Source organism: Staurois parvus, unplaced genomic scaffold (genome assembly GCF_062004578.1).
Source record: "Staurois parvus isolate SC_StPar_1 unplaced genomic scaffold, SC_StPar_1.0 ptg001976l, whole genome shotgun sequence".
Taxonomy (NCBI): domain Eukaryota; kingdom Metazoa; phylum Chordata; class Amphibia; order Anura; family Ranidae; genus Staurois; species Staurois parvus.
In genome coordinates, this window is record NW_028319772.1 from 51,513 (window position 1) to 63,854 (window position 12,342).

General features: G+C 49.7%; 1 protein-coding gene across 1 annotated transcript in view; it reads left to right on the forward strand.

The window, feature by feature from the left end:
- The window catches only part of LOC149433114 (uncharacterized), a 67,453-nt gene that overhangs the window by 37,164 nt on the left and 17,947 nt on the right, over positions 1 to 12,342 (forward strand). The window contains exons 6-7 of the mRNA XM_089664635.1: positions 3,227 to 3,307; positions 9,125 to 9,256. Of these exons, the coding sequence (XP_089520761.1) occupies positions 3,227 to 3,307; positions 9,125 to 9,256 (213 nt within the window). The remainder of the gene's footprint in view (positions 1 to 3,226; positions 3,308 to 9,124; positions 9,257 to 12,342) is intronic.

Below are 12,342 nucleotides of genomic sequence, written 5' to 3' on the forward strand. Positions count from 1 at the left end.
AAACAGTCAGAAAAGATGAGTAGGGAAAAAATGTCAGTGGCCTCCACCTGTATAACCATTCCTGTTTTGGGGGTCGTCTCATTGTTGCCCATCTAGTGCACCTGTTGGTAATTCCATGACACCAAAGCACCTGAAACTGATGAACAACCCCCTCTGCGACTTCCCTGACCAGATCCTCTGCTACTTACCTGACCAGATCCTCTGCTACTTACCTGACCAGATCCTCTGCGACTTACCTGACCAGATCCATATCCCAGGAGGTTCATCGACTTGATGTGACTCGGTCTACAAAGTCGTCCTTTCATTTTTATTTTTTTTTTGAGCCGTGTACTTTCTCTGATCAGTATAAAACTTTCCTCAGCCTACTCCGGGGTCATGTTCCTGTTTTCTTGGCTTCATATTGACAATTCTGCCCTCCTGAACCCTATTCACACCTGTCAGGTAATGAAAGGTTTCAGTCATGTCCATCCTTTTCCTTCTTTCCTCCAGACTGTACATATGAATTTGTTGAAGTCTCTTCTGATATGTTTTCTCCCTTGCACCTTTTGGTCCCTTTTGTCACCCGTCTCTGGACTCGTTCTGCCTCATCTTCTTCTATCTGGATGGAATTTGAACCTCTGGACTCGTTCTGTCTCATCTTCTTCTATCTGGATGGCATTTGAACCTCTGGACTTGTTCTGTCTCATCTTCTCTCTGGATGGCACTTGAATCTCTGAACTCGTCTCCTCTTCTATCTGGATGGCATTTGAACCTCTGGATTTGTTCTCTCATCTTCTCTCTGGATGGCACTTGAACCTCTGGACTCGTCTCATCTTCTTCTCTCTGGATGGCACTTGAACCTCTGGACTCGTCTCATCTTCTTCTCTCTGGATGGCACTTGAACCTCTGGACTCGTCTCATCTTCTTCTCTCTGGATAGCACTTGAACCTCTGGACTCGTTCTGTCTCATCTTCTTCTATCTGGATGGAATTTGAACCTCTGGACTCGTTCTGTCTCATCTTCTTCTCTCTGGATGGAATTTGAACCTCTGGACTCGTTCTGTCTCATCTTCTTCTCTCTGGATGGCACTTGAACCTCTGGACTCGTCTCATCTTCTTCTCTCTGGATGGCACTTGAACCTCTGGACTCGTCTCATCTTCTTCTATCTGGATGGCATTTGAACCTCTGGACTTGTTCTCTCATCTTCTCTCTGGATGGCACTTGAACCTCTGGACTTGTCTCATCTTCTTCTCTCTGGATGGCACTTGAACCTCTGGACTCGTCTCATCTTCTTCTCTCTGGATAGCACTTGAACCTCTGGACTCGTTCTGTCTCATCTTCTTCTATCTGGATGGAATTTGAACCTCTGGACTCGTTCTGTCTCATCTTCTCTCTGGATGGAATTTGAACCTCTGGACTCGTTCTGTCTCATCTTCTTCTCTCTGGATGGAATTTGAACCTCTGGACTTGTTCTGTCTCATCTTTTATCTGGATAGCACTTGAACCCCTGGACTCGTTCTGTCTCATCTTCTTCTCTCTGGATGGAATTTGAACCTCTGGACTCGTTCTGTCTCTTCTTCTCTCTGGATGGAATTTGAACCTCTGGACTTGTTCTGTCTCATCTTCTTCTATCTGGATGGAATTTGAACCTCTGGACTCGTTCTGTCTCATCTTCTTCTCTCTGGATAGAATTTGAACCTCTGGACTTGTTCTGTCTCATCTTATTCTATCTGGATGGAATTTGAACCTCTGGACTTGTTCTGTCTCATCTTCTTCTATCTGGATGGAATTTGAACCCCTGGACTCGTTCTGTCTCATCTTCTTCTATCTGGAAGGAATTTGAACCTCTGGACTCGTTCTGTCTCTTCTTCTCTCTGGATGGAATTTGAACCTCTGGACTCGTTCTGTCTCTTCTTCTCTCTGGATGGAATTTGAACCCCTGGACTCGTTCTGTCTCATCTTCTTCTATCTGGATAGCATTTGAACGGTCTCCAGCGAGGTTTTGAAGGATTTTCGTACAGATTTGTTTTTTCGTTTCCCGGGAGAAGTTTTGTGCTGATTGCGTGCAGCTGCTTCTGGAACATCTGGAGTGCAGTAAACAACTGGCGGCTGGATCCGGTTTGACTCTAAACAAGGTTCATCAGCGACTGATAGTTGTGCAAGAAGCTGATTCAGGAATCTCGATACATTGTTAGCATTGTGCATACCTTTGGGGGGTCTCAGTCTGAACAGAATCCTGCGGAGGGGGATGGGGGGGGAGGGGTGGAATCCCTGAGAATGGAGACATCAAGAAGTCATTTCTGAAGAGAACTCAGGATGGAGTTCGGGATTTTCTGAGACTTACGCCGACCATCGATGGTCATCAATCCACCAATCTGGGTACAACCAGAATGTCAGATTTATAGCAGGCGCCCTATTAGGGAAACACAGGAGTGCAGAGGGAAGGATTCCCCCACCAACAGGGGTTGTGCCAAAGGGGAGTCCAGCAATTCTCGTGCCTGAATTCCGTGGTGTTTGGAGCTAAAATCTCATCATCTATGGCAAGCCTTAGAGACCATCGATAGTACAGCCAGGCAACCGGGATTTTCAGATGGGAGTCAGCCTTGGCTGATCTTGTATTAATCCTTGTCTCTCCTATGTTTATTTTGTCATCCTCCTCCTCGGTATTCTCCATCCCAACCCTATATCTGATGTGTCATCCTCCTCCTCAGTATTCCCCACCCTGACCCTTTATATCTGATGTGTCATCCTCCTCCTCAGTATTCCCCATCCTGACCCTCTATATCTGATGTGCCATCCTCCTTCTCAGTATTCCCCACCCTGACCCTCTATATCTGATGTGTCATCCTCCTCCTCAGTATTCCCCACCCCGACCCTCTATATCTGATGTGTCATCCTCCTCCTCAGTATTCCCCATCCTGACCCTCTATATCTGATGTGCCATCCTCCTCCTCCTCAGTATTCCCCATCCTGACCCTCTATATGTGATGTGCCATCCTCCTCCTCGGTATTCCCCATCCTGACCCTCTATATGTGATGTGTCATCCTCCTCCTCGGTATTCCCCGTCCTGACCCTCTATATGTGATGTGCCATCCTCCTCCTCAGTATCCCCCACCCTGACCCTCCTATATGTGATGTGTCATCCTCCTCCTTGGTATTCCCCGTCCTGACCCTCTATATGTGATGTGTCATCCTCCTCCTTGGTATTCCCCGTCCTGACCCTCTATATGTATGATTTATGTACAGGACGTCAGCGCACCGGAGAAACCTCCCAGAGGAGAAGGCAGGAGAGGGAAGAAGAGGGACGGCGAGAAGCGTCGGCGGGAGGTACGGGAACCAATTATCTGGATTCCATGTGTGGTGTCTGTGGGCGGGAAGAATGCAGGGATCTCTGACCCCGCCCACATGGAAGAAATATATTCTTCCCAAATATATTGACATATATTTGAAATACTACAATTTTGGACGCATTCTATATATATATTCTGTATGTTGAAATGCATTTTTTTTTTATATGCTACAAAATATATGAAAAATATTGTTTAAAATATATTCTTCAGATTTTTTTTTATATATAATTGTAAATGCATTCCAAAAATGTAGATTAAATGTGTTTTTAAAAATATATTGTTCATATATTTTATATAATATATAAAAAACGTATTTCAACATAAAGGATTTATTATTATACAGGATTTATGGCGCCAACAGTGTGCTCAGCGCTGTACAATATAATGGGAGACAATACAGATCAATACAAGAGGGATAGGAGGACCCTGATCCTTGGAGCTTACAATCTAGGAGGGAGGGCCTGATCCTGGGAGCTTACAATCTAAGAGGGAGGGGCTGATCCTGGGAGTTTACAATCTAAGAGGGAGGGGCTGATCCTGGGAGCTTACAATCTAGGAGGGAGGGGCTGATCCTGGGAGCTTACAATCTACGAGGGAGGGGCTGATCCTGGGAGCTTACAATCTACGAGGGAGGGGCTGATCCTGGGAGCTTACAATCTAAGAGGGAGGGGCTGATCCTGGGAGCTTACAATCTAAGAGGGAGGGGATGATCCTGGGAGCTTACAATCTAGGAGGGAGGGGCTGATCCTGGGAGTTTACAATCTAAGAGGGAGGGGCTGATCCTGGGAGCTTACAATCTACGAGGGAGGGGATGATCCTGGGAGCTTACAATCTACGAGGGAGGGGCTGATCCTGGGAGCTTACAATCTAGGAGGGAGGGGCTGATCCTGGGAGCTTACAATCTAGGAGGGAGGGGCTGATCCTGGGAGCTTACAATCTAGGAGGGAGGGGCTGATCCTGGGAGCTTACAATCTACGAGGGAGGGGATGATCCTGGGAGCTTACAATCTACGAGGGAGGGGCTGATCCTGGGAGCTTACAATCTAGGAGGGAGGGGCTGATCCTGGGAGCTTACAATCTAGGAGGGAGGGGCTGATCCTGGGAGCTTACAATCTAAGAGGGAGGGGCTGATCCTGGGAGTTTACAATCTAAGAGGGAGGGGCTGATCCTGGGAGCTTACAATCTAGGAGGGAGGGGCTGATCCTGGGAGCTTACAATCTAGGAGGGAGGGGCTGATCCTGGGAGCTTACAATCTAGGAGGGAGGGGCTGATCCTGGGAGCTTACAATCTACGAGGGAGGGGATGATCCTGGGAGCTTACAATCTAGGAGGGAGGGGCTGATCCTGGGAGCTTACAATCGAAGAGGGAGGGGCTGATCCTGGGAGCTTACAATCGAAGAGGGAGGGGCTGATCCTGGGAGCTTACAATCGAAGAGGGAGGGGCTGATCCTGGGAGCTTACAATCTAAGAGGGAGGGGCTGATCCTGGGAGCTTACAATCTACGAGGGAGGGGCTGATCCTGGGAGCTTACAATCTACGAGGGAGGGGCTGATCCTGGGAGCTTACAATCTAAGAGGGAGGGGCTGATCCTGGGAGCTTACAATCTAAGAGGGAGGGGATGATCCTGGGAGCTTACAATCTAGGAGGGAGGGGCTGATCCTGGGAGTTTACAATCTAAGAGGGAGGGGCTGATCCTGGGAGCTTACAATCTACGAGGGAGGGGATGATCCTGGGAGCTTACAATCTACGAGGGAGGGGCTGATCCTGGGAGCTTACAATCTAGGAGGGAGGGGCTGATCCTGGGAGCTTACAATCTAGGAGGGAGGGGCTGATCCTGGGAGCTTACAATCTAGGAGGGAGGGGCTGATCCTGGGAGCTTACAATCTACGAGGGAGGGGATGATCCTGGGAGCTTACAATCTACGAGGGAGGGGCTGATCCTGGGAGCTTACAATCTAGGAGGGAGGGGCTGATCCTGGGAGTTTACAATCTAGGAGGGAGGGGCTGATCCTGGGAGCTTACAATCTAAGAGGGAGGGGCTGATCCTGGGAGTTTACAATCTAAGAGGGAGGGGCTGATCCTGGGAGCTTACAATCTAGGAGGGAGGGGCTGATCCTGGGAGCTTACAATCTAGGAGGGAGGGGCTGATCCTGGGAGCTTACAATCTACGAGGGAGGGGCTGATCCTGGGAGCTTACAATCTACGAGGGAGGGGATGATCCTGGGAGCTTACAATCTAGGAGGGAGGGGCTGATCCTGGGAGCTTACAATCGAAGAGGGAGGGGCTGATCCTGGGAGCTTACAATCGAAGAGGGAGGGGCTGATCCTGGGAGCTTACAATCGAAGAGGGAGGGGCTGATCCTGGGAGCTTACAATCTAAGAGGGAGGGGCTGATCCTGGGAGCTTACAATCGAAGAGGGAGGGGCTGATCCTGGGAGCTTGCAATCTAAGAGGGAGGGGCTGATCCTGGGAGCTTACAATCTAGGAGGGAGGGGCTGATCCTGGGAGCTTACAATCTAGGAGGGAGGGGCTGATCCTGGGAGCTTACAATCGAAGAGGGAGGGGCTGATCCTGGGAGCTTGCAATCGAAGAGGGAGGGGCTGATCCTGGGAGCTTGCAATCTAAGAGGGAGGGGCTGATCCTGGGAGCTTACAATCTAGGAGGGAGGGGCTGATCCTGGGAGCTTACAATCGAAGAGGGAGGGGCTGATCCTGGGAGCTTACAATCGAAGAGGGAGGGGCTGATCCTGGGAGTTTACAATCTAGGAGGGAGGGGCTGATCCTGGGAGCTTACAATCTAGGAGGGAGGGGCTGATCCTGGGAGCTTACAATCTAAGAGGGAGGGGCTGATCCTGGGAGTTTACAATCTAGGAGGGAGGGGCTGATCCTGGTAGTTTACAATCTAGGAGGGAGGGGCTGATCCTGGGAGCTTACAATCGAAGAGGGAGGGGCTGATCCTGGGAGCTTACAATCAAAGAGGGAGGGGCTGATCCTGGGAGCTTGCAATCGAAGAGGGAGGGGCTGATCCTGGGAGCTTGCAATCTAAGAGGGAGGGGCTGATCCTGGGAGCTTACAATCTAAGATATATATATATACAGTGCAGGAAATGTGTATTTGCTCCCCCCTGATGCTGAATGTTTGCCCCTCACACAAACGATCGGTCTAACAATGGAATGTTCGCCCCTCACACAGAAACGATCGGTCTAACAATGGAATGTTCGCCCCTCACACAGAAACGATCGGTCTAACAATGGAATGTTCGCCCCTCACACAGAAACGATCGGTCTAACAATGGAATGTTCGCCCCTCACACAGAAACGATCGGTCTAACAATGGAATGTTCGCCCCTCACACAGAAACGATCGGTCTAACAATGGAATGTTCGCCCCTCACACAGAAACGATCGGTCTAACAATGGAATGTTCGCCCCTCACACAGAAACGATCGGTCTAACAATGGAATGTCCGCCCCTCACACAGAAACGATCGGTCTAACAATGGAATGTTCGCCCCTCACACAGAAACGATCGGTCTAACAATGGAATGTTCGCCCCTCACACAGAAATGATCGGTCTAACAATGGAATGTTCGGTGTAACACTGAGAGACAGAATACAACAACAAATTCAGCAGAAATGCGTCTAACAAATGATGACGGATCTGCATGTTCATGAGGGAAAGAAGGATTTGATCCCCTATCATTCAGCAGGATTTCTGGCTCCCAGGTGTCTCTCATACAGGTAACAAGCTGAGATTAGAAGCAGTCTCTTAAAGGGAGTGCTGCTAATCTCATTGTGTTACCTGTATAAAAGACACCTGTCCACAGGAGCCATCAAACCATCAGATTCCAAACTCTCCACCATGGCAAAGACCAAAGAGCTGTCCAAGGATGTCAGGGACAAGATGGTAGACCTACACAAGGCTGGACTGGGCTACCAAACTATGGCCAAGCAGCTTGGTGAGAAGGTGACAACAGTTGGTGCAATCATTCACAAATGGAAGAAACACAAAACAAGTGTCAGTCTCCCTAGGTCTGGTGCACCATGCAAGATCTCCCCTCGTGGAGTGTCAATGATCATGAGAACAGTGAGGAATCATCCCAGAACTACACGTGAGGATCTTGTCAATGATCTCCAGGCAGCTGGGACCACAGTCACCAAGAAAACAATTGGTAACACACTACGCCGACAAGGACTGAAATCCTGCAGTGCCCGCACGGTCCCTCTGCTCAAGAAAGCCCATGTCCAGCCCGTCTGAAGTCTGCCACTGAACATCTGAATGATGCAGAGGAGGACTGGTGGGAAGTGTTGTGGTCAGAGGAGACCAAAATCCAGCTCTTTGGCATCAACTCAACTCACCGTGTTTGGAGGAGGAGGAATGCTGCCTATGACCCCAAGAACACCATCACAACTGTGAAACATGGTGGTGGAAACATTCTGCTTTGGGGGGGTTTCTGCTAAGGGGACAGGACAACTGCACCGCATCAAAGGGACGATGGACGGGGCAATGTACCCTCAAATCTTGGGTGAGAACCTTCTTCCCTCAGCCAGGGCATTGAAAATGGTTGGTGGATGGGTGTTCCAGCATGACAATGACCCAAAACACACGGCCAAGGCAACAAAGGAGCGGCTCAAGAAGAAGCACATTAAGGTCCCGGAGTGGCCTAGCCAGTCTCCAGACCTTCATCTGATTGAAAATCTGTGGAGGGAGCTGAAAGTTCGAGTTGCCAAACGTCAGCCACCAAACCTTAATGACTTGGAGAGGATCTGCCAATAGGAGTGGGCCAAAATCCCTCCTGAGATGTGTGCGAACCTGGGGGCCAACTCCAGGAAACGTCTGACCTCTGTGATTGCCAACAAGGGATTGGCCACCAAGTACTAAGTCATGTTTTGTGAAAGGGATCAAATCCTTCTTTCCCTCATGAACATGCAGATCCGTCATCATTTGTTAGACGCATTTCTGCTGAATTTGTTGTTGTATTCTGTCTCTCAGTGTTACACCGAACATTCCATTGTTAGACCGATCATTTCTGTGTGAGGGGCGAACATTCCATTGTTAGACCGATCATTTCTGTGTGAGGGGTGAACATTCCATTGTTAGACCGATCATTTCTGTGTGAGGGGCGAACATTCCATTGTTAGACCGATCGTTTCTGTGTGAGGGGCGAACATTCCATTGTTAGACCGATCATTTCTGTGTGAGGGGTGAACATTCCATTGTTAGACCGATCGTTTGTGTGTGAGGGGCGAACATTCCATTGTTAGACCGATCGTTTCTGTGTGAGGGGCGAACATTCCATTGTTAGACCGACCGTTTCTGTGTGAGGGGCGAACATTCCATTGTTAGACCGATCGTTTCTGTGTGAGGGGCGAACATTCCATTGTTAGACCGACCGTTTCTGTGTGAGGGGCGAACATTCCATTGTTAGACCGACCATTTCTGTGTGAGGGGCGAACATTCCATTGTTAGACCGATCATTTCTGTGTGAGGGGCGAACATTCCATTGTTAGACCGATCATTTCTGTGTGAGGGGCGAACATTCCATTGTTAGACCGATCATTTCTGTGTGAGGGGCGAACATTCCATTGTTAGACCGATCATTTCTGTGTGAGGGGCGAACATTCAGCATCAGGGGGGCGAATACGCATTTCCTTCATTGTAAATGGAGGTCTGATGTATATTATGGGATGATATCAAGCTGGAAAAGAGGGTTAATGGAGGCCGTGTTCCAACCACGGGTTCAGGCAGTTCATGGGGGGGAGGAGTGACCGTTTGATGAGCATGTTTCATCTTCATCACAGGAGAAGGAGGAAGGAAAGAAGAGAAGACATCATCATCATCCCGAGGAAGAGAAGAAAACACGGCGCACCGGGTCCCGTAGTCCTATCACATCAACGCGTGAAGGAAGAAAGGAGGACCTGACTGATGGGGCGGTAAGAGATGAGTTCCTTCCAACTGCAGAATTATCCAACCTGGTGATGGAAATTGTGTTGGAGACCTTCCTCCCCTCCCCCCATCCTGGGAGAGCCAACGAGGAGGAAGTCCTGGAAAATATCCATCTAGGTCAGGAATCTAGTCCTTTGCTAGCATTTATCCTGTCCTTGGGGCACTACTCCTCCCAGTGACACCAATGATGGGGCACTATTCCTCCCACTGACACCAATGATGGGACACTATTCCTCCCACTGACACCAATGATGGGGCACTACTCCTCCCACTGACACCAATGATGGGGCACTATTCCTCCCACTGACACCAATGATGGGGCACTACTCCTCCCACTGACACCAATGATGGGGCACTATTCCTCCCACTGACACCAATGATGGGTCACTATTCCTCCCACTGACACCAATGATGGGGCACTATTCCTCCCACTAATACCAATGATGGAGCACTATTCCTCCCACTGACACCAATGATGGGGCACTATTCCTCCCACTGACACCAATGATGGGGCACTACTCCTCCCACTGACACCAATGATGGGGCACTATTCCTCCCACTGACACCAATGATGGGGCACTACTCCTCCCACTGACACCAATGATGGGGCACTATTCCTCCCACTGACACCAATGATGGGGCACTACTCCTCCCACTGACACCAATGATGGGGCACTACTCCTCCCACTGACACCAATGATGGGGCACTACTCCTCTCACTGACACCAATGATGGGGCACTACTCCTCCCAGTGACACCAATGATGGGGCACTATTCCTCCCACTGATACCAATGATGGGGCACTATTCCTCCCAGTGACACCAATGATGGGGCACTATTCCTCCCACTGACACCAATGATGGGGCACTATTCCTCCCAGTGACACCAATGATGGGGCACTACTCCTCCCAGTGACACCAATGATGGGGCACTACTCCTCCCAGTGACCCCAATGATGGGACACTACTCCTCCCAGTGACACCAATGATGGGGCACTATTCCTCCCACTGACACCAATGATGGGGCACTACTCCTCCCACTGACACCAATGATGGGCACTACTCCTCCCACTGACACCAATGATGGGGCACTATTCCTCCCACTGACACCAATGATGGGGCACTACTCCTCCCACTGACACCAATGATGGGGCACTATTCCTCCCACTAATACCAATGATGGAGCACTATTCCTCCCACTGACACCAATGATGGGGCACTATTCCTCCCACTGACACCAATGATGGGGCACTACTCCTCCCACTGACACCAATGATGGGGCACTATTCCTCCCACTGACACCAATGATGGGGCACTACTCCTCCCACTGACACCAATGATGGGGCACTATTCCTCCCACTGACACCAATGATGGGGCACTACTCCTCCCACTGACACCAATGATGGGGCACTACTCCTCCCACTGACACCAATGATGGGGCACTACTCCTCTCACTGACACCAATGATGGGGCACTACTCCTCCCAGTGACACCAATGATGGGGCACTATTCCTCCCACTGATACCAATGATGGGGCACTATTCCTCCCAGTGACACCAATGATGGGGCACTATTCCTCCCACTGACACCAATGATGGGGCACTACTCCTCCCAGTGACACCAATGATGGGGCACTACTCCTCCCAGTGACCCCAATGATGGGACACTACTCCTCCCAGTGACACCAATGATGGGGCACTATTCCTCCCACTGACACCAATGATGGGACACTATTCCTCCCACTGACACCAATGATGGGGCACTATTCCTCCCACTGATACCAATGATGGGACACTATTCCTCCCACTGACACCAATGATGGGGCACTATTCCTCCCACTGACACCAATGATGGGGCACTATTCCTCCCACTGACACTAACGATGGGGCACTATTCCTCCCACTGACACCAATGATGGGGCACTATTCCTCCCACTGACACCAGTGATGGGGCACTACTCCTCCCAGTGACACCAATGATGGGGCACTATTCCTCCCACTGACACCAATGATGGACACTATTCCTCCCACTGACACCAATGATGGGGCACTACTCCTCCCAGTGACACCAATGATGGGGCACTATTCCTCCCACTGACACCAATGATGGGACACTATTCCTCCCACTGACACCAATGATGGGGCACTACTCCTCTCACTGACACCAATGATGGGGCACTATTCCTCCCACTGACACCAATGATGGGGCACTATTCCTCCCACTGACACCAATGATGGGGCGCTATTCCTCCCAGTGACACCAATGATGGGGCACTACTCCTCCCAGTGACACCAATGATGGGGCACTATTCCTCCCACCCCCAAAGTGGGGCCCTTTGTTTATAATGTTTGGCGATCTCTGATCTCAGTCACCAGAATAATAAGCTGACAACACAGAGATCATCTTCAGACATGACACATTTACACCCTGGGGCGGGGCTTAGTATAAAGGGGTGGGCCTAATTGCAAATAGGACTACAGTACAATAATACAAGTCAGGTGCCATGTGGCTCCTATGGCAGTGGCGGGGTACAGCAGGGCTCACGTGGATTAAATGTTTGAGGGTTCGATTGTTCATAAGAGTCATTGGGGCTGATTTGCAGCTGTGCACGGGAGCCAAACAGCTTCCAGCTTTTCTAGCAGAAACTCAACGGAGCAAGCTGAAGATAGAAGCTGATTGGCCGCCATGTACAGCTGCACCAGATCCTGAGTGCTCCGGTTTTAGTAAATTCTGAGGCCAGAGGGCCCTTGTGCAACTGTGAAGACTGGAGGCCCCGTCTGATCGATGTTTATAAACAATGTTACTTTGTATCTCTATCTCCCGTCTGATCGATGTTTATAAACAATGTTACTTTGTATCTCTCCATCCCCCGTCTGATCGATGTTTATAAACAATGTTACTTTGTATCTCTATCTCCCGTCTGATCGATGTTTATAAACAACGTTACTTTGTATCTCTCCATCTCCCGTCTGATCGATGTTTATAAACAATGTTACTTTGTATCTCTCCATCTCCCGTCTGATCGATGTTTATAAACAATGTTACTTTGTATCTCTCCATCTCCCGTCTGATC